Raw genomic sequence first — 23,806 nt, forward strand, 5'->3', positions numbered from 1 at the left:
CCGCCATAATAAAGCCAGACTATGGTTTGCAACTGCACATGGGGACAAAGATTGTACTTTTTGAAGAAATGTCCGCTGGTCTGATGAAACAAAAATAGAACTGTTTGGCCATAATGACCAACGTTATGTTTGGAGAAAAAAGGGGGAGGCTTGCAAGCCAAAGAACACCATCCCAACCATGAAGCATGGGTGTGGCAGCATTATGTTGTGGGGGTGCTTTGCTGCAGGAGGGAGTGATGCACTTCACAAAATAGATGGCATTGTGAGGAAGAAAATATTATGTGGATATATTGAAGCAACATCTCAAGACATCAGTCAGGAAGTAAAGCTTGGTCTTCCAAATGGACAATGACCCCCAAGCATACTTCCAAAGTTGTAGAAAATGGCTTAAGGACCACAAAGTCAAGGTATTGGAGTGGCCATCACAAAGCCCTGACCTCATCCTATAGAAAACTTGTGGGCAGAGCTGAAAAGGCGTGTGCGAACAAAGAGGCCTACAAACCTGACTCAGTTACACCAGCTCTGTCAGGAGGAATGGGCCAAAATTCACCCAACTTATTGTGGGGAGCTTGTGGAAGGCCACCTGAAACATTTGACCCAAGTTAAACAATTTTAAGGCATTGCTACCAAATACTAATTGAGTGTAGGGAAATGTCTGACCCACTAGGAATGTGATGAAAGAAATAAAAGCTTCAGTAATTCTCTCTACTCTTATTCTGACATTTCACATTCTTAAAATAAAGTGGTAATCCTAACTGACCTAAAACAGGGATTTTTTACTAAGATTAAATGTCAGGAATTGTGAAAAACTGAGTTTAAATGTGTTATGGCTATGGTGTATGTAAACTTCTGACTTCAACTGTAAGTGAAGTGTCTCCCTAGAAGCTCATAATGTTCTTGTACAGCAGGGCATTGTGGGCTTGTTAAGGCCAGGAACAGCGGTGTTATGATTCTCGCTGCTCCTTGACAAAAGCACATCCACCAGGGAACAGGCAGTCACATGTTAGAAGCCATCATTGTGAACATAAACAAAAGGCTGCATGTACCTCCCACATTGGTGAGAAAATAATCTGTTGGATTTCTGTCAGGGAGATGTATGACCGTCCGCTGGCTCTAAGGTATAGGTTTATTCACAAGGCACCGGAGTGTGTGCATGAATAGTGGCAGGTAGGGTTGTACTGCATTTGTATAGACTTTTTTTTTTATAGAAACATGCTGCAATCCAGCTTTATATATTAAAAAAAGTCATATTCACTCTCATTGTTTGCTGCATCCAATAAGTTGATGCAGATATCGAGTACTTTGCAACAGGGAAGAATTGTGAAATAGAGTTAGACCACAAAATCAGTCTGATGAATGTGCACTACTTCAGGTTGTTGAGAATCCACAGAGTCATGTCAATGTGCTGGCCAGATCCTTGCAATGTCTGGATCCCCTCAGCAATACCAGATAGGTGTTAGTTTATGGAATACGTGGTATTGTTTTTATAAAACAGACAGTATCTGCTGACTATATTCAAGTACAGTAGTTCATTTTTTAAATTAATTTGAATATAGTCACCGGTATTTTACATGTGACCCAGAATACTGTATTAAATAAGCGAAAAGGTGAATGCCTTTGATGCAGGTTTTTCATTTAAGGATTTGACATTCTTATCTGATCCACATGCGAGTCCACATGTAATTTAACGGTACAGTACCAGCCACTGGTTGCAGTGGAAATATGATAAATATACAACAATAAGTTACTGTATTTTTACTGCTGAATTTCCTGTAATTTTAAGATGCACTACCAAAACCTGATTGCAGTGAAAATACAGTAAATGTACAACAAGTTACTGTTTTAAGTTTATGGTGTTATTGCCGTAAAATGACAGTATGCTGCTGTATTTTGATTACTTGGGACTCAACCTCACATGGAATTTAAACTCCCAGCATCTTTCCAAAGAGCTCTATTTTAATTTCATCCAACAAATTTAAACACCTGCAGTTTGCTAAATGGTATTGGCACTTGGATGAGAACCGGTGCTATGGTCAGATGACCTGAAAAGAGCTCTTTGGCAACGCACACCAGTGGTGGGTTTGGTATCAAAATAAGGATGCCTAAGCAGAAAATAACCCCATACACACTGTAAAGGTATCTTTTGATATGGGGCTATTTTGCTTCCGCTGGTCCTGGGGGACCTTGTCAAGATCAACGCATCACAAACTTGACCGAGTACCAGGATGTTTTAGCCAAAAACCTGGTTGCCTCTGCCAGGAAGCTGAAACTTGGTCACAAGTGGATCTTCCAGCAAGACAACAATCCCAAACACACATCAAAATATGAATTAACCATAAAATCTAAATTTTGCAAAACCCCATTGAAATTCTGTATGGAAAAATGGTCCAAGATCCCTCCCAATGTCTTCTCCAATCTCATAAAACATTTTAGAAAAAGGCTCAGTGCCTTTATCCTTGGAAGGTGAGGTATTAAAAACAGAGGAGACAATGATTTTAACCCGTCTTTTAGAAACATTTTTAAATAACTTGTTAAACATATCTTTCTCTGAGAAATTGTATTAGTATAACAGAACATAATTTGAAAAAATGTAGCACGCAATATAGCTCCGTATTTTTTATTTTATACAGTCTTTTTTTGGCTCATCTTTATCAAGGATGCCAATAATTTTGGACTTGACTGTTTGTAGATGAGTTTGCCTAGCAACCACAGCTCCCTCCATTTTGGACTGGTATCAAGCAATCAAAAAGCCTTGTAATTTCCTGTGTAGGCCTACCGTATCAGTCACAGTTCAGAACACAGTGCCGCCTCATAGCTGCTTGGTGTCTCTTTTAATTACAAATTCACCTGTGACATCAGAACAGTCTGTCACGATCTCAGAGCCAATTCTTTTTGCAATAAAAACCTCTGTCAGAGCTGTGCACAATAGGTTTCCTTGAACTACTCCCAAAGCCAGAAATCTCTGCATTGGTGTTTGAAGAGAAAATCAAATTGGCCCTGAAGCGGGGAAAGCTGTCCAATCAGCTGCCTGTGGCACACCTGGGGAGACAGGCATTCATAGACCTAGAGACACTGATTAGTTGTCACAGGTATAGGATGTAATGAACACCAGAGAATGTGTACTTTTGTAATAAATCAGCATTACATACTGGTTCATTAGTCCTGGAGGGGTTACTACTCCCATTATCGTTACCTCACAGTCACTTTTCAACCAAGGTCTGTGAACAGTGAAGTAAGCTGAAGAGGGCAGTTTGAGTTTCTGCGTTTGCAATCATGTGTTTATAAGTGATTTTAATTATTGTCTTTACTTTTAAAGAGGGAGCCCTTCTCAATGTTGTAATTACTTTGATACTTAGAGTAAAAGATGGATTGCGAATGCTTAGCAAACTAATCAGCTAATTGAAATGGCAATGTACTGCCAATTAACTTAATAGTAGGGCTGTGGAAATACCAGAATCGCAATATTTTTTAGGCCATAAATCTTTTGCTCCTTTAAAAACCTGCTATATGTAGAATATTGTGTGCTATAGCTTGGGAAATAAATACATGTGACTGGATGACAACATAATGTTTGTTTGAAACATTAGGGCTGTTTTCCTAAGGAAGTTAAATCTGCTTCGTGTTTTGTTTCCTTGCCACGATACTAACGAGTACTGCGGTACTGGTATCATCCCGGCCCTACTTAATCCAGCAAATTAGAATTAATCTTTGCATTGTACTGTGTATTCTAAGAACTCTGAATAAATGGGCAATCATCAAGTTTGCCTGACGACACAACCGTTGTAGGCATGATTACCAACAATGACCAACAATGCCTACAAGGTGGAGATGAGGGCCCTGGCTGAGTGGTGCCAGGAAGATAACCTCTCCTTCAACATCAACAAAACAATGGAGCTGTTCATGGATTTCAGGAGACAGCAGAGAGAACATGCACCCATTCACATCTATGGGGCCGCAGTAGAGTTTGTGAAAAGCTTCAAGTTCCTCAGGGTGCACATCACTGACAACCTGAAATGGTCCATCCATATAGACAGTGTGGTGAACAAGGCACAGCAAAACCTCTTCAACCTCATTCTGAAGACCCCTGCTTGACCTCTAACACCCTTATAAACGTCTACAGATGCACCATTTGAGAGTATCCTATATATTAATATTCTGGACTCTGACTGCTCATTCTAATATTTCTTACAGTGGATTCGGAAAGTATTCAGACCCCTTGACTTTTTCCACATTTTGTTACTTTACAGCCGTATTCTAAAATTGATTACATTTGTTTTCCTCATCAATTTACACACAATACCCCTCAACTAACCGATGCCCCCGCACATTGACTCTGTACCAGTACTCCCCCTGTATATAGTCACGCTATTGTTATTTTACTGCTGCTCTTTAACTACTTGTTACTTTTATTTATTATCTGTATTTTTTTTTTAACTGCATTGATGAATAACATTTGATTTGGTAATGACAAAGCGTAAACAAGTTTAGAAATTTTTGCAACAAAAAAAAGAACCAATTTGCTTAAGTATTCAGACCCTTTACTCAGTACTTTGCTGCCAAAGGTGCTTCAACAATCACAGCATCGAGTCTTCTTGGGTATGACGCTACAAGCTTGGCACACCTGTATTTGAAGAGTTTCTCCCATTCTTCTCTGCAGAACCTCTCAATCGCTGTCAGGTGGGATGGGGAGAGTTGCTGCACAGCTATTTTTAGGTCTCTCCAGAGATGTCGGGTTCAAGTCCGGGCTCTGGCTGGGCCACTCAAGGACATTCAGAGACTTGTCCCCAAGCCACTCCTGTGTTGTCTTAGCTGTGTGCTTAGGGTTGTTGTCCTGTTAGAAGGTTAACCTTCGCCACTGTCTGAGGTCCTGAGCAGGTTTTCATCAAGGATCTCTACGTTGCTCCGTAAAAAAATAAATCTCCCAGTCCCTGCCGTTGAAAAACATCACCATAGCATGATGCTGTCACCACCATGCTTCACCGTCGGGATGGTGTCCGGTTTCCTCCAGACGTGACACTTGGCATTCAGGCCAAAGAGTTAAATCTTGGTTTCATCAGAGAATCTTGTTTTTCTCATGGTCTGAGAGTCCTTTAGGTGCCTTTTGGCAAACTCCAAGCAGGCTGTCGTGTGCCTTTTCACTAAGGAGTGCTTCCGTCTGGCCACTCTATCATAAAGGCCTAATTGTTGGAGTGCTGCAGAGATGGTTGTCCTTCTGGAAGGTTCTCCCATCTCCACGGAACTCTGGAGCTCTGTCAGTGACCATCGGGTTCTTGGTCACCTCCCTGTTCTTGGGAACCTTCAATACTGAATAAATGTTTTGGTACCCTTCCCCAGATCTGTGCCTCAACACAATCCTGTCTCAGAGCTCTACGGACAATTCCTTTGACCTCATGGCTTGGTTTTTGCTCTGACATGCACTGTCAACTGTGGACCTTATATAGACATGTGTGTGCCTTTCCAAATCATGTCCAATCAATTGCATTTACCAAAGGTGAAACATCTCAAGGATGATCAATGGAAACAGGATGCGCCTGAGCTCAATTTTGAGTCTCTCATAGCAAAGGGTCTGAATACTTATATAAATAAGGTATTTCTGTTTTATTTTTAATACATTTGCAAATATGTAAAACAATAATAATAATAATAATGTTTTTGCTTTGTCATTATGGGAATGGGTATTGTTTGTAGATTGAGGATTTTTTTATTTAATACATTCTAGAATAAGGCTGTAACATAACAAACTATGGAAAATGTCAAGGGGTCTGAATACTTTCCAATGCACTGTCATTCCTTTTTTGATTTGTAAGTGTTGTGGTGTTTTGTATTGTTAGGTATACTGCACTGTTGGAGCTAGAAAAATAAGCGTTTCGCTGCAGCTGCGATTAACATTGCAAATGTGTACGCGACCAATAACATTTGATTTTAATCTAACAGTGTATCTAGCACATATGTTATTTACATTTCAATGATGAATTACCCTCAGCAGGGAGCCATCCCACAAGGTACAAGCCTGTTGAATCAATGTTGTTTACATGTCATTTCAACAACAACAAAATTAAATGTGATGCTGAATGAATGTGAAAAACTGATTTTAGATTTGCAAAAAGTCATCAACATAAAGGGTTTAGGGGAATTTGTCCCCCCCCCCCCCCAACTTTAAACCTAAATCCAATGTTTCAAATGGTTGTTGATTTCACATTTGAAATCATGTTAGTTGACAACTCAATCTATGTAAATCAAAACTAGACATTGAACTGATGTCTTTGCCCAGTGGGATTAAAGTTTGTGATCATAATTAATTAGATTTCTGTGTGGTTCTTCATTAACTATTTAAAGAAAATATTAATTCATCTATGAGCATTAAATTAACATGAAACCATTTACATAGAACAAGTTCTAAGTTTTCTGATTTGACATGGCATTTTATAGGTAACCACTGAGTATACTGTAGGTAACCACTCAGTATAGGTAACCACTCTTAGCCCCTATACTTAATTCTCATCTCCATGTCTGTCTCTATTTCTGGTAGCTGATTGGGGGGTTCATCCTAGCCATCGGTATCTATGCGGAGGTGGAGCGGCAGCGCTACAAAACCCTGGAGGGGGTGTTCCTGGCCCCCGCGATCATCCTGATCGTCCTGGGGGTGGTGATGTTCATTGTCTCCTTCATCGGCGTGTTGGCCTCCCTCAGGGACAACCTGATGCTCCTCAAAGTGGTGAGTACTAGGCCCACACAATTGAATACAGCACTGTGATATAGGCTTGAGGTTCACCACTCACCAGACCTGGGTCAAATACGTATCTCAAATATTTTAATGTATTTCATGTGCACTTGATTTACCTTGGGCTTTACCGTTTTTACCGGCTTTACCTAAATTCTAGGACATGGACTGTGTACAGTCCTTGAAACATATTTCTCGATTATAATCTCAGGCCTTCAGTGCTAGTGGCATGAGACAATATAGTGCTCATGTTAGTATGCAACATTTTTACCTTAGCTGAGCTGCTATCAAAATGGCAAAGAGCAGCAGCATTTAAGATGCTACAGCAAACAGGTGGTTTTGTGGTTCACAAGATATGATCAAAGGAAAGCTAACCAGACAGATCCATTCAATTGTTTTTATAAATAAAAAGATTCTGTGTATTAACCTTGTACATGTAATTTTGTTTTTCAGTTTCTCTACACCCTGACAGTCTGTCTCATTCTGGAGCTCCTCGGTGGAATCCTGGCGCTGGTCTTCAGGCATCAGGTACCGTAAACCCATTACTTAGCCATTATTAAACTCATAATCATTGAGAGAAAGCCAATCTTTATATACACAAAAGGGACTCATGCCACTCTAATTGGATACATTTACCTTGGCTTGTGCAAGTAGAAAGCTAGCAAGTTTATGAAACAGTGTACGTTACAATAAGTCAACATAGTGAGACTAAATCAATTGTGTTATCAGGCAAGGATATTAACCGCTCTTTTCACCATTCTCAGGGTATTTCAGATTGGCCCTTGTGGTTTCCATATAGGAATTTTCCAATGTCTTGTGTCTGACATTCCATTCCCGTTAAGTTTTGAAATTTGTGAAAAGATTTTTGGCCAGATAAAATTGACAAACTTGCAAAGAGGGAAAGATGTAGGAGGACTATCCGTACCAAACTTTAAATTGTATTTCCAGTGTTAGCAGTTGTTATTCTTTAATAACACAGACCTCAAAGCAAATCAGGGGGAGGAAAATAGGTTTAGTCGAAGAGGATAAATCATAGATGTTGTGCTGAGGGGTAGATGGTCGTTCCTTCCCTGTCCTCAGTGATTCTCTCCTCCAGTGATTCTCTCCACTGAACAAAGGGACCGGATGTAGTTTATAACCCATCTAATATTTGGTACAGAAACCTAGATATCCCTAATATGACGACTGTGGTGTACAACACAGAAGCTTATCGGGTTCTGATCATCTTACTATGCTTCTTTACCCGAGATTGGCCCCCAATTGCTAATCAATCAGTTCTTCATTCTCCAGGCTCCTCTATGTCATCAAAATGGACAACCTTGCAAATGAGTGACATGTATCCATCGTGATTTTCTCCTTGGACTTTTACTGCCGTTATGAGCAAAACTTGATTAAGGACCTTTCCATTTTGGCCCTAATGTCTGTTACATCTTTTTTTACCATCACCCACTGTCCTGGTACTACGTCATGTCCCCCCTCGGGACTTATTCCCCACACCTCTTTTACCTGTCTTTCTGCTTCCCCTACTGCATTAGAGAGTTGTATGCAATAGTTAACTTCTACTTCATCACAATCCCGGATCCGGGAGCACCCCCATCAGTAAAAAAGCTGACTAGCATAGCCTAGCATAGCGTCACAAGTAAATACTAGCATCTAAATATCATTAAATCACAAGTCCAAGACACCAGATGAAAGATACACATCTTGTGAATCCAGCCATCATTTCTGATTTTTAAAATGTTTTACAGGGAAGACACTATGTATTTATATTAGCTAACCACGACAGCAAAAGACACAACTTTTTTTCCCACCATTTTTTTCCTGCATAGGTAGCTATCACAATTTCGACCAAATAAAGATATAAATAGTCACTAACCAAGAAACAACTTCATCAGATGACAGTCTGATAACATATTTATTGTATAGCATATGTTTTGTTAGAAAAATGTGCATATTTCAGGTATAAATCATAGTTTTACATTGCAGCCACCATCACAACTCTCACCAAAGCAACTAGAATAACTACAGAGACCAACGTGAATTACCTAAATACTCATCATAAAACATTTATGAAAAATACACAGCGTACAGCAAATGAAAGACAAAGATCTTGTGAATCCAGCCAATATTTCAGATTTTTTAAGTGTTTTACAGCAAAAACACAATATAGCATTATATTAGCTTACTACAATAGCCAACCACACAACAGCATTGATTCAAGCCAACAATAGCGATAACGAATAAACCAGCAAAAGATATTAATTTTTTCACTAACCTTCTCAAACTTCTTCAGATGACAGTCCTATAACATCATATTACACTACATATAGAGTTTGTTCGAAAATGTGCATATTTAGCGGCACAAATCGTGGTTATACAATGAGAATAGTAGCCAAGCTGCCAACAAAATGTCGGGAGAAATCTTGGGAGAGGCACCTAATCTAATCAGTAACTAATCATAAACTTGACTAAAAAATACAGGTTGGACAGCAAATGAAAGATACATTAGTTCTTAATGCAACCGCTGTGTTCGATTTTTAAAATTAACGTTACTACGACATACAGCGTGCGTTAAAGCGAGACCGCACCGAAATTAATGGCGGAATAGTAGTTTCACATTTTTCAACAGAACAACGAATTAACATCATAAATACTTCTTACTTTTTGATGTGCTTCCATCAGAATCTTGGGCAAGTTGTCCTTTGTCCAGAAGAATCGTTGCTCCGGTTGTAGATTGTCGCCTTCAACTTTGGAATTAGCAGTAAACATTAGCCATGTGGCCCAGACGTGCCCAACTCACTATAACGCAGCACAAAGAAATATCCGAAAATCGCAATATACTGATATAAATTGATATAACTCGGTTTAAAATAACAACATTATGATGTCTTTAACACCTATATCGAATAAAATCAGAGCCGGATATATCTAAGGCCTATAACGGGAGCTTTCCAGAACGCCATCCTGAGGTCTGTCTTGCGTCATGGCGAATGTTGAAAAGACTGCACCCCACGTTCCAAGACCCTTTATATGGCCTCAGATCTGCCTAGCAACTCCATTCCAATTCTCACTATTTGCTGACATCTAGGGGAAGGCGTATGCAGTGCATCTCGACCAATAGAAGACATGCAAATTAATAAACTGACCCCAGAACAGCCTGCCTGATTTCAGATTTCTCACTTCCTCACAGGAAGTTTGCTCCAACTTGAGTTCTGTTTTACTCACAGATATAATTCAAACGGTTTTAGAAACTAGAGAGTGTTTTCTATCCAATAGTAATAATAATATGCATATTGTACGAGCAAGAATTGAGTACGAGGCAGTTTAATTTGGGAACGAAATTTTTACAAAGTGAAAACAGCTCCCCCTATTGAGAAAAGGTTTTAAGCATTGTGTCACTCATGAAGGGAACATCTGGTTTTCTCAAATCTAAAGTGCCTGGTAGTGACATGGGTCGACTTGTGACGACCTCAAACAGACTCAACCCTGTGGTTTTATTATGTGTTGCTCGTATACTACATAATAACGTAGGCAATGCATCTGGTCATGCTATCCCTTCTTGATGCTTTGAAATTCTCTTTCCAAACTCGATTTGTGCGTTCTACCTGCCTATTCGATTGAGAATGATAAGGGCAGTGTAGTTGCCAGTCTATGTTCAGAAGACGAGCTACCTCCTGACACATTTTCCTGTGAAATGAGTGCCTTGGTCAGAATCGAATTGTTCCGGAAATCCCCATCTGGGAATGATTTCTCGAATCAGAATTTTAACTGTGTGTTGTGCAGTTCTTTTCTTCGTAGGGTAGGCTTCAACACATCTTCATGTCCTTTACATTTGGGCATTGTGATGTAATCAAGCTGTAGATGTCTGAAGGGTCCTGGTGGTGCAGGTGCTTGTCGTGTCTGTGCTTTCACTCGTCCCTTGGTGTTGTTTTCCATACAAACATTGCAATTCGCCATAACAGCCTCAGCCATGATTCCACCATTTGCCCACAAAATGATAAACTATCTTGTCCACACCAATGTGCCTCCAAAGAGTGGATCTGTGTCACCAAGTAGGGTAAGAGTGCATTTGGCGCTACACATCTCAGGTTGTATTTCCAAACACATTCTTGATTGAGTTTGCATCCTGCAGCCATCCTTTCCCACACTTCATCTTTTGGTGCACTGCCTTGCATATCTCTAATGTGTTGCAATGTATCCAAGGTGTATCTCCTAATCAGTTTAGGAGACAGAGGTGTTCTCTTGGCAGCCGCTTTGGCAGCTCTGTCAGCCATATCATTACCTTTACTCTCATCTGTAAACATTTTCCCATGTGCTTTAATTTTCAAAATTGCAACTTGTCCAGGTAACTGGAGAGCATTCAGTAGAGCCATCACCTCTGGCCCATTCTTCACAGGAGCTCCCAGTGATGTCATGAATCCTCTGTTTTTCCATAATTTTTCAAAATCATGGGTAACGCCAAAAGCATACCTCGTGTGTGTGTGTGTTAGCTGTTTTTCCTTCAGCCTGTTTAAACGCTTCTGTCAAAGCCACCAATTCCGCCACCTGTGCTGATGTTCCTGCAGGTAACGTGTCTGTCACTATCACATTGTCCATTGTAGTAACTGCCCAGCCTGCGTTCCTCACACCCCCCTCCACAATGCTTGAACTGTCTGTGTATAAGATCAATTCTGGGTTTTCCAACAGATTACTCTTAATAAACCCATCAAAGAGCTGATCCAAAACTAACTCACAACAGTCGTTCAAGTAATGTGGTATCTGGAGGAAGCATCAGAGTAGCTGGATTACATATTGTGCCACGTTGTATGATGCTGTTAGGAGCCTCCACTACTTTAGTAGCGGCCATAGCTTCTTTGCTAGCACCAGCATTGTCTTTGTGGACCCTGCTTCTCCTGGCCATTCCTCATAAGAACACATTTTCTTTTCCGACATTCTCATTGCCGGTGACCAGAACATGTATGGCTCCTCCATCCATCAGCCACATTTTGCTCTTCACCACCCACAGCTCTATAAACCTTTTTCTTCAAGGACACCATGTTCACGGTTGTTCAAAACAAAAGCTAATAACTGTAACCCATCATAAGGATGTAGATGTGGAGTTTCTTATAACGCTTCAAATGGTCCCATGTTTTCATACCCACTTCTCGTGGATGTTTCAACATTTTTGACCATTCGTCCAACTGTTTTGGAGATGCTGATTTGTGTGTGATTTACTGTCACTAGAGATGTGTTTTTACTACCTTTTACAGCCTGTGTTCTGGTTGTACTAAGACATTGTTCGTCATTGCTGTCAGTATCTGTTGACTCATAGCTAGGCAGTGCTGACTAGATGCTTGAAACCTGATCTGCCTTGTGCAATTCAGAGTGGGGGTAGATTGAGGGAACAAAGGGTCTGTTTTTACGACCCTTGCCTGTAATTGTTGAATTTCTTCTTCCAAGGTTTTGATCTGTTCAACAAGAGCTTTCAAACTTTCTTTATCTCCAATGTCCTGTCATGATTCTCCAGAAATAATTTCTCATCCCGTTTCCTTACTTCGGCTAATACAGTTAAAGACCATTGTGTCTTTGTCAAGGAATTAGGCATTCTCTGTATTTTCCCCCAAGCTTTTTGTATATCTGACATATTCCATCTTTTTCATCAATGACAGAATATTTTTCTCTTGCCTACACCTCTACTTTGAAATGGTTCTTCATATCTCCAGACAGTGAATTTAAAATCTCTTTCATGCTCACATCAGGAGGAGCTGTGCTGCCCTTTTTCAGACTGGTTTTCTCACTTAACTATAGCATTATATTAACTTAAAAAGTTGTTTTAATATATATCTCCCTGTTTATATATTTATTTGACTGCAAAATATAACCCCTTTTTTTAAGGACTCAAACCTCTTCTAGAACACATTGTTTCTGTAGGGCTTGGCTACCCATAAAACTTATGTTCACGTCAAAAAGCTTGTTGAAAGCTTACAGTGGTTCCTCCTTTAAAAGTTGCGAGCTTACACTGCGGGACTTAGAGGTACCCAGCATTACGGCTTCATTGTTCCAGACGGGGAGTTGAGACCCAAATGCATAATGAGTGCTCTAAGGTTTTTATATGACCAATCATATTGAGTTGTTCCAATGACGAGTTTGACGGGAGCCATCTGTTGCTGGTGACTTTCTTCAGTGAAGATGGCTGACAAAACATTACGGTGGAAGCAAATGTAAGTAATTATAACGTCATAACGAGTTAAGCAAAAAATGTACACTTGAGAGGAATATGTTGGTTAATGTAGAGACAAACGATTGCATATTTTTTTGTTATAAAGTTAATTTACGAAAATTGCTATTTAGCAAGTTGGCTGACTAGCTAACATTAGCCAGCTAGCTAGCTAGCTAGCTAGTGTTATGACATGAGTATAAAATTGTAATTTGTGTTGTTTAATGTTTTAGGGACTCCTGAAAAAACCAGGCTGTCATCTTGTGAAACAGTGGATGTAAAGAATCTAGCTAGCTAAAGCACTTACTGCAAATTGAATGTACAATTGTGTAAGCTTGCCTTGCTTATATTTGCCATGCAATGCAGCTGAAGTAACATAGCTAGCTAACTATTTATTTGCTTATTGTGTAGTGGAGGATAAATATAACTGTATGCCTATGGATGTGTAGATAGCTACAGTATGTAGCCGATCTGTGTATGGACCCTAAAACATTTGGTATGAATATTAGTTCAGAACCTATGAACCTCAGTTATCATAGTTGTTGTATTGACTTCAAGTCTGAATGGCATTAATGAAGCCTATGGATTGAGTAGAATATAATACATTTATTGTGCAAGTCCTATATACATGTACTGTAGTTATTACCACGCATGAGATCCCCACATTGTAGCCTGTACATTGAATGTATTCACTGATCATGTACTCTTCCTTGGCAAATAAAGGTGCGGTTCAGGTATGAATCTCTGAGACATTCTTTTTCAGTCATATCCAATACCAGGTGTATCAAACTCCATTCAAATGTATGTATGACAATTATACTCTTCAACAGTGTTTACCTCACATTGTAACTATGCAATAGACTAGAAACATGATTTAAGTAAAGGCTGATTTGTAATTCATATATACAGAAAAAAAAATACAATTCCTATGTATATCGAAGTCCTTTCATCTGCATTAATCTGAGGACACAGGATAGGTGTAGTATTTCAATGAGATACTTAATTTTAACCAGTGGAGAATGTGAAATGCTTTATTGAAAGTTCATTATCCAGGTGTTATAAATGCATAATACATGCATTATAAATATTATAATTGTAATATTATAAATACAAGTTCAATCTGTACTTCAATGCACATATGGTGTGCATTATTTTTTTTTAAATAGAGGAAGAAAGAGGAGGTGGGGAGAGGTGTAGAAGAAAGAGGTAAAAGCGAGGAGCAGGGAAGATCGCATATGATTAATGAATTACAGTGCTACCCTAATATTCTCTGTTCATCACAATTACATAGTGTCTCTAGCGGTCTCTCCTAACCAGCCTTGGGCTCCCAGTCGGCCCGAAGGTTATCTTAAGAGCGGGTGAGGTGGCAATGACGGGAATGGTTCCTCTCTCACATCAAAACATACCTGCAGACGAGAGACCGATGGATAGAGAGAGAGTATGATTTAAGCTTTGTTTTTTTTATTCGAACACGGTCAGTCATCATCATCAGGAGGTAAAATGCAAAACTGACCTTGGATCATTAACTCTGGGACTACTACATCTCTATCTGTATTTCAATGTAAAGCATCTCTTTAATAATACTTCCTGTTGACCTGACCAAGTGACCCCTCCTCTATGATCATGCTGTGCCCTCTGTGTCAGCCAGTTCAGATACGGGAGTGGTTCAAGAACACAGCTGATATAACCTAGAGGATTTAGGGAGAAGGAGGAGAGGGATGAAGTGAAGGAGAGAGACTGTTATTGAGAAAATAAGGTAGTTAAAAAGAGACTGGGTGGGGGGGGTCTCACCTGGTGTCCACACCAAGTGGCTACAGAGTACTTTATGCTGAAAAACAGAGACATGAGGACAAATAATAGAAGATAATATCATTATTAGACTTTTACATTACCAGATCAGAAATTAATATATAAATGCCACTTGAAGCTTGATGATGACTTGATCATTTGAATCAGTTGTGCAGTGCTAAGGCAACAGCTGGTGAGGTGTCAGTTTCGCCTCTGTACTTAAAGGGTGATTATTCCAACTCTCTGTGAAATGCTGCAGATCTGCCTGCAGACAAGGTAGGAACACATATCCCACATAGAATAGGTGGATAGAATTTGACAGGTCAAGGTAGCCTTCTTCCTCCAAACTGTGCAGCAAGTTATAGTACTGACATGTCACAGCACTCCAAACATCTCTCCATAAGCAGTCCAATCTAACAGAGAGAAAGAAAAGGTTTTGTGGGGGGGTGGAACCTGATCTCTGTGGTCTCACTCAATGAATAGTGAACACTGAGGTGGGTCCGAGGTTATAGAAGTGCAAGTTGTGACTCTATGTGACGCAGACACCTATCTGAGTGTACCTGAAACGTTTAAATATAGAGGGCTATGTGTCTCACCACTTGGTTATTGCAAGGCTAACCCCCAGGGAAATCATGACTTGGCAGCAACAGGGGCTTGATAGTCCAGTGAAAATGGCTGAGTGTTTGGGGTGTAAACCTGAAAATTAGCAGCTGACATCTTAAGGGTTTTTAAATGAATGCATGTGAGACAGCTTCCATGTACAACAAGGCAGGAAGAGAGAAACAGAACACAGAACAGTTTCATTACCTCTGGTTATGGACACTTTTTCCAGCAATAAAGCTTCCACGGCCTGTTCCTCGGACAGTGAACATACATCTGGCAATATCTACATTTTCGATCCCTTGATCAGCTCGCACTCTGAAAGTAAAGAAAATAGCTTATTTTTTGAAGATATGAAAACAATGACTGCGATATGACCGTTCAATCTAAAGAAGCAGTTGTCATTTTCAGGATACGTTTATACAGCACAGAAAGCTTAACGCCAGACTGGTATTGTGGTTGTTCATTAGGTGATGGGAAATATGCAATATGCATACAAAATAATATACTTACCTTCCTTGAAAATCCATCTATACTTTCAAAGATGACAATGTTGTATCTTGAAAAAAAGCATTGGAATTAAAAGTGAAATGTTTAACCTATTAACCTGCTTCATTATTTATGTATTACCAGTTGATGAAGAACAACTCCATTTTCATTCATCATCAAACATTTTGTCTACGACTAAGTAAGAATAAAAAAGTTGAAATAACTTATTAGATTTGATGGAGACATTCTACATCTTAGTACCTTATCAATTTATGATTTGTATCAATGTGGACGAGAGACGGGACAGAGTATTTTTGCCGAGCAATGCAACGAAGCTGGATCATTCTGGCAATGATACGTGTACCATCTACATGTAATGGATGTGAAATGGCTAGCTAGTTAGCGGTGGTGCGCGCTAATAGCATTTCAATCGGTTACGTCACTCGCTTTGAGAACTTGAAGTAGTGGTTCCCCTTGCTCTGCAAGGGCCGCGGCTTTTGTGGAGCGATGGGTAACGATTCTTCGTGGGTGATTGTTGTTGATGTGTGCAGAGGGTCCCTGGTTCGCGCCCGGGTTGGGGCGAGGGGACGGACTAAAGTTAAAACTGTTACATACACGCTGCAAAGACTCCCTAACTCTTTGCCATTGTACACGATGGCCCATAGCTTGGAGACTTCCTCTGACCATTCTAAAGCCCGCATGAGGCATCCTTGCCTTAATGGCCCTGACTTTCTGGTCTAACCCTTCATCTGACATATCAGAATAGCATTCCCCGACAGACCATATTGTGTTCTTTCATCCTTCTGTAAAAAAAAGCTAACTGTCATGAAATATGATTATATATTGACTATAAAACAAATAGGACATGGCCTGCTTAAGAGTTGCCATGAAAGAAAGTTAGATGAATTCAACTCGAAATTGCAAGAACAGGCGTTTGAAGCTAAATGCTTTTGGTTAGCTTGAGAATAATAATTGCATGATTTATCATTCTGATGGATGGTAGAATGTTATGAACCTACACTGAATCGGAGCTAACTACTACCTATGTAGAAGTTGGACGGAAGAACGGCCAGTGCTGCTTACCTGAGATGCCATCATCACACAGTCCTTCGTAGGTGTCCGCTATGACTTCCTTTGTGTCGGAAAGAAAGGCTGAACGGTATTGGTTGTAGCCAAACTGACACTCAAAAAATGAGTTTTGTTTTCAAATACATTTTTTGTTCTCAAAATATTTTTGGGGAATAAAATGCATAAAGTTTGGCACTCCATTAGAAAATATTTGATTGCAAAAAATGTTTTTGCTTTCAGAACAATTTTATTTTGGATTGAAAATAAAGTTTTGCTCTCGACAAAAATGTACCTCCATAGCATATAACAATTTGCCTGTGAATAACCAGACCTTCATACAAACTTGCTATGCAGAATTCTTGACGCACAGCTGAAAGTCCTGCAATATCCTGCCTGCACGTCCACAAGCGAGCCACTCAGGCGGAGAATGATGCGTGGAAGAGGGCGAGGAACGAGATGGGAATAACAACAATTTGTTTCAAGTTGGGGAGGGGGGCTAATAGCTGAACAATAGACTATTCAACCTTTACTAAAGAATAATCTAATAGCCGAGCTAGGTGTGAAAAAAAAATAACTATCACAGACCAGATTTGCCCTAACGACCAAGGGGGAGTTACAGCACTGATTATGCTTTTGGGTCCCAGTGCACTACTGTGTCTCTAACTGACAATGAATGGGCAATATAAACCAAATAATAAACTGATAATTGTGCACGACTTCAAATGAAACAAGCAGGGAGCAGGTTTAGCGATAGCGCCCGTAGTCCAGCGCGCTATCGACTGTGCACCAAAAGCATGCTCAAGCCGCAGAGTCGATAGAGTGCGTCCTCGCGGTAGCTTGCTACTTAATGTAATAAAGTAATGACTTTTCAAATAAGTTACCTTACACGTTATGTTGGCTGACAATTTGTTAGCTACGGTGTCCTTACGAACCACATAGCTAACATCATTACATACTGCTGTAATGATATGCTATCTACCTAACGTTAGTAGTTATACATCAAACTTACCAGTATATTAACTATAGGTTAACTACCCAACGTTTATTGACTTGATTATTCCCGTCATTCTTAGCTTAGCTAAATGGTATAGTTGTTGTGCGTTCTCAATGGATATTCGGGTGCTTTCGTAAATTCGTTCTGGCTATCTACTCCGATTTCAGAGCACTCTCGTCTGAGTGTACCAGAGCGCAGAATAATGAGTTTACAAGCCCTCAACACCCATTGAATATGGCCGGTGTCAGTAAACGTCGGCAAAAAAGCGCAATTTAAATTGTATCCAGCAGCACAGTTACAGTCACCAACGCTCTGGATAACATGAAAACTGCCTAACCAGCTCTGCTAGGGCAAGTAAAACCATAAACATAAACATCAATGCCTTTCTTAAAATCAATACACAAGTATATATTTTTAAACCTGCATATTTAGTTAATATTGCCTGCTAACATGACTCATTGGAAACTGTGAAGACTATTTCTCCCTAACAAAGACAGCCAACTTCGCCAAATGGGGGATGATTTAACAAAAGAGCATTTGCAAAAAAAAAAACAATCGTTGCAAGACTGTACCTAACCATGAACATCAATGCATTTTTAAAATCAATACACAGAAGTAAATATTTTTAAACCTGCATATTTAGCTAAAAGAAATCCAGGTTAGCAGGCAATATTAACCAGGTGAAATTGTGTCGTTCATTGCACGCAGTCAGTGTATATGCAACAGTTTGGGCTGCCTAATTTGCCAGAATTTTACGTAATTATGACAACATTGAAGGTTGTGCAATGTAACAGCAATATTTAGACTTATAGATGCCACCCGATAGATAAAAAACGGAACGGTTCCGTATTTCACTGAAAGAATAAACGTCTTGTTTTTGAGATGATAGTTTCCGGATTCGACCATATTAATGACCTAAGGCTCGTATTTCTGTGTGTTATTATGTTATAATTAAGTCTATGATTTGATAGAGCAGTCTGACTGAGTGGTGGTAGCAACCAGCAGGCTCGTAAGCATTCATTCAAACAGCACTTTCGTGCGTTTTGCCAGCAACTCTTCGCTGTGCTTCAAGCATTGAGCTGTTTATGACTTCAAGCCTATCAACTCCCGAGATTAGGCTGGTGTAACCGATGTGAAATGGCTAGCTAGTTAGCGGGGTGCGCGCTAATAGCATTTCAAACGTCACTCGCTCTGAGACTTGGAGTAGTTGTTCCCCTTGCTCTGCATGGGTAACGCTCCTTCGAGGGTGGCTGTTGTCGATGTGTTCCTGGTTCGAGCCCAGGTAGGGGCGAGGAGAGGGACGGAAGCTATACTGTTACACTGGCAATACTAAAGTGCCTATAAGAACATCCAATAGTCAAAGGTATATGAAATACAAATCGTATAGAGAGAAATAGTCCTATAATTCCTATAACAACTACAACCTAAAACTTCTTACCTGGGAATATTGAAGACTCATGTTAAAAGGAACCACCAGCTTTCATATGTTCTCATGTTCTGACCAAGGAACTTAAACGTTAGCTTTCTTACATGGCACATATTGCACTTTTACTTTCTTCTCCAACACTTTGTTTTTGCATTATTTAAACCAAATTGAACATGTTTCATTATTTATTTGAGGCTAAATTGATTTTATTGATGTATTATATGAAGTTAAAAGAAGTGTTCATTCAGTATTGTTGTAATTGTCATTATTACAAATAAAAAATTAAATCGACCGATTTAATCAGTATCGGCTTTTTTTGGTCCTCCAATAATCGGTATCGGCGTTGAAAAATCATAATCGGTCGACCTCTAGTCACAATATTATGGTCTGTCCAGCCCACTGGCATTGATCTGGCTTTTAAGCATTGCAATGGTATATTACAGAAAATCAGATCAATGCATGTGTCTGAACGATGACCCAACTTAATTGAAGATCTAGTAGTATCATTAACCATTTGTTTCAAACCACAGTTCTTGGCATATTTAATCAATTTTGTTCTATTCTAATTATTTTGATCCTTCCAATTTATATTAACATCACCCAAGATAAATACATCTCTGTTGCTATCTGTGGCCTGGTCAAACCCAGTACATAAGTCATCCAAATAGGACACCTTAGAGCTAGGAGGCCTATACACACATCCCACCAATATGGGTGGCTGGTGAGGCAGATGTACTTGAGCCCATAGTGCCTCTATTTGACATACATTAAGGTCATCCCTCCTTTTAAAAGGTATATGATTCTGAATATACAGTGCTACACCCCCACTATTCCTGTCCCTTCTCAGTAGACTATATCCTTGAATGTTCATTTGCCCATCATTTGCAGATGCATCTAAATGCGTTTTGGTCAAGGCCAAGATATGAATATTATTTATGTTGACCAAGTGAAATTTTGTTAGGAAGGCTACATACATTAACCTGAGCTATATGCAACCCTTTCCTTGTCAAGTGAAGATCAATAGAGCATGTATTCATTATAGTTGAAGTTGTCATGATGCACTACAGCACACAAACTCAAATTTGAACATTAAATTAAAATAGCCAGGGAGTTACTCTAGAGTCCCGATACAATTGCCCGTTGATATAAAGTTTATCCATCACCATGGAGACTCGTTGATTCAGGCAACGCTTTTCCTTCATGATGGGATATTGTTTTTTTCTCCTTTCATTGATGGGATATTGTTTTTTTCTCCTTTCATTGATCTCGGTGGGGAAGTGATCATTCATTCCAAAATCAGTGTTTCTGAGGTCTCTGCCCATGTTCTTCGTAATTTCCTTTTGCTTAAATTTGTCAAAACATGCAATAATAGCCCGTGGCCTATTTCCAGAGGCCTTACCTATTCTATGGACTCTGGAGAAAGTGGCATTACGCACAACATCAGTGGGCAGTTTTAGTTGAGTTGACATAATGTCTCGGACTGTGTCCTCACAGCCTCTGCTCTTGTCATTCTCCGGTATCCCTGAAAATATTAGATTGTTCCGCATTGATCGACACTGTACATCAAGCAAGGTTTCTTTAAGTTGCTTGTTCTCCCTTTGCACCACCTCCACCTTTCTATGAATAGAGTCTACAGTACCTTTCAGCGCCGTGTTCTCTTTCCATAGATCATCAATCTGACGTTGGCTGAATTCTAGACTAGCACATAATGCATTGATATCCTCTCGTAATATATCCAAGATATCAAGTTTGGCAAGCCTTTCATTGATGGATTTTAACAAGTCAACATCCATATCAGTAAACCTCCCCACTCGCCACACCCTCTTACTAGGGGATGGTTTGGTTCCATCGTTGATACCTATTGGCCAACCTGGTTTTGGTTTGTTTTGTTGATTGGGTTGGTTGTCCTTAACAATGCTTGAATCCTCCGAAACCAGCGACATGTTTCTTTGAGTTCGTAAGTATCTCTCGTCAATGAATCGTTCAAGCTCTTCAATGGATTCTGAATCATCCAGCGTGTTTACAGGCAGAGTTAAACACACAACCAAAATGTTCAGCCGCAACTGAAAACCGCTGGTTGAAAGTGGTGTGACGATGAGAGGGCTCACTCTGGCCAAAATCTGTTAAAAATAAATGTTAAACATTATTATTGCACACACGGAGTCCATGTGACTTGTTACGCAAATGTTTACTCCTGAACTTATTTAGGCTTGCCCTTGCCAAAGGGGTTGCATAGTTATTGACTAAAGACATTTCACCTTTCCATTTTTAATCAATTTGTTTGGTTAGTGCAGGGATTTTCAAACTTTTCTTGCTCAGGGACCCCTCCCAGGCAAACCAGCGACTCGGGGATCTTCCATCATATGTTAGCAAGAAAAACGCCATTTTGAAATTGTAACAGTAACTAATCCTCCTAAGGTCCAAAAACAGATATGTTTCAAGTCTGATCATGATCCTGTCAAAAAGAGGTTACATGGCAATTTGTGTCTTGAGGAATTGCTTATGCCAGGATTTAGGAAAATAAAGTAGTTTTTATTGACAGGAGCAATATAGGGAGAGTTCAAGTGTTGGTGCATTGAATTCCTTATTAAATGTATCAAAAACAATGTTTATACTCAATTGTTTTAAAGCTGCCTACACTATCAATCCTACAGTCTTAATATATTTCACCCTCTATTTTTCTTTTCCACCACCATAGACTTTGGACCTCTTAAACAAAAACATTCGTAAAGGAATAGTGAATTACTACGATGATCTGGATTTCAAAAACATCATGGACTTTGTTCAAAGAAAGGTAAGATTTCAGTTTGAAAAAAATAAATGGATATTATTTTTAAACTGTTTGCCAGGTTTTGTGTCTGCGATTCTTTGTGTTTTTCATTGCCATTGAACAAATGTAATTTGTGATTATTCACTTTGACATAATTGGAGGGGTTATGTCACAAAGGGAAAAGTGGTTCGTTGTAATTAGAAGGTTCATACCGGGTGGGGGAGAGATGGATGCTGTCAATGCAGCATTGGAGTTCTCATTCTCACCCTTAACCTTGACAAAATCTGTTACAGAGAACCCATTTTCTCCAGAAATTCTGCTTTTCCATAAGTTGTTACACAGGAGGACTACTGATGATAGAAAGTAACCCGGGTACAGTGCTGTGAAAAAGTATTTGCCCCCCCATCTAATTTTCTTCTACTTTTGCATTTTTTTTAAACTAAATGTTATCAGATCTTAACCAAAACCTAATATTAGATAAAGGGAACCTGAGTGAACAAATAACACAACAATTACATACTTACTTCATAAACAAAGTTAGGCAACACCCAATGCCCCTGTGTGTGAAAGTAATTGCCCCCTTACACTCAATAACTGGTTGTGCCATCTTTAGCTGCAATGACTGCAACCAAATGCTTCCTGTAGTTGTTGATCCGTCTCTCACGTCGCTGTGGAGGAATTTTGGCCCACTCTTGCATGCAGAACTGCATTAACTCAGCCACATTTGTGAATATTCAAGCGTGTACTGCTCGTTTCAAGTCCTGCCACAACATCAACTGGGATTAGGTCTGGACTTCAAATGTGTTGCTTTTTAGCCATTTATGTAGACATTTATGTAGACATTTATGTAGACGTTTTGCTCATTGTCTTGCTGCATGACCCAGCTGACTTCAACTCACAGACAGATGGCCTGACATTCTCCTGTAGAATTCTCTGATACAGAGCAGAATTCATGGTTCCTTCTATTAAGGCAATGCGTCCAGGTCCTGAGGCAGCAAATCATTCCCAAACCATCACACTACCACAACAATGCTTGATCGTTGGTATGAGGTTCTTACTGTGGAATGCAGTTTGGTTTTCTCCATGCATAAATGGGACCCATGTCATCCAAAAAGTTATACTTTTGACTCGTCTTTCCATAGAACATTCTTCCAAGAGTCTTGATGATCATCAAGTTGCTTCCAGGTGCTTTTTGGTCTAACTTGAATGAGAGAGACTGAGAGACTGATCAACAACTACAGGAAGTGTTTGGTTGCTGTCATTGCAGCTAAAGGTGGCACAACCAGTTATTGACTGTAAGGAGGCAATTACTTTTTCACACAAATTGGGTGTTGCATAACTTTTTGTTAATTAAAAAATATATATATTTGTAAAATCAGGTTCTCTGTATTTAATATTAGGTTTTGGTTGAAGATCTTACAACATTCAGTATCAGAAATTTGCAAAAATAGAGAAAATCAGCAAGGTGGCACATACTTTTTCACAACACTGTATATGCCAAACAAGTATTGTGCTTTATTTCAAGCATTTATACTCACCACAAGCAACACAAAGCTGTTTGTAGAATGGAAAATGTTTCAAGAAATAACTACTTGTAAATTGGGACTCTAAATGTTGGAGGACAGCTTTGTCTGTCTCCCATAATAGAACGTCAATGTGTCATACCGTCTCCATTCTCTCCAACTGTGTGATGTGTTTTGACATTATCCTAAAGCAGGTCGAACAGGAGCTTTGAAAATCCCCACTGAGGGAGA

General features: G+C 39.5%; 1 protein-coding gene across 1 annotated transcript in view; it reads left to right on the forward strand.

The window, feature by feature from the left end:
- Window positions 1-23,806, forward strand: part of LOC120046665 (tetraspanin-15-like) — a 48,466-nt gene that overhangs the window by 7,287 nt on the left and 17,373 nt on the right. The window contains exons 2-4 of the mRNA XM_038992062.1: window positions 6,530-6,715; window positions 7,175-7,249; window positions 21,981-22,076. Of these exons, the coding sequence (XP_038847990.1) occupies window positions 6,530-6,715; window positions 7,175-7,249; window positions 21,981-22,076 (357 nt within the window). The remainder of the gene's footprint in view (window positions 1-6,529; window positions 6,716-7,174; window positions 7,250-21,980; window positions 22,077-23,806) is intronic.

The sequence above is a fragment of the Salvelinus namaycush genome, chromosome 4 (assembly GCF_016432855.1).
Source record: "Salvelinus namaycush isolate Seneca chromosome 4, SaNama_1.0, whole genome shotgun sequence".
Classification (NCBI taxonomy): Eukaryota; Metazoa; Chordata; class Actinopteri; order Salmoniformes; family Salmonidae; genus Salvelinus; species Salvelinus namaycush.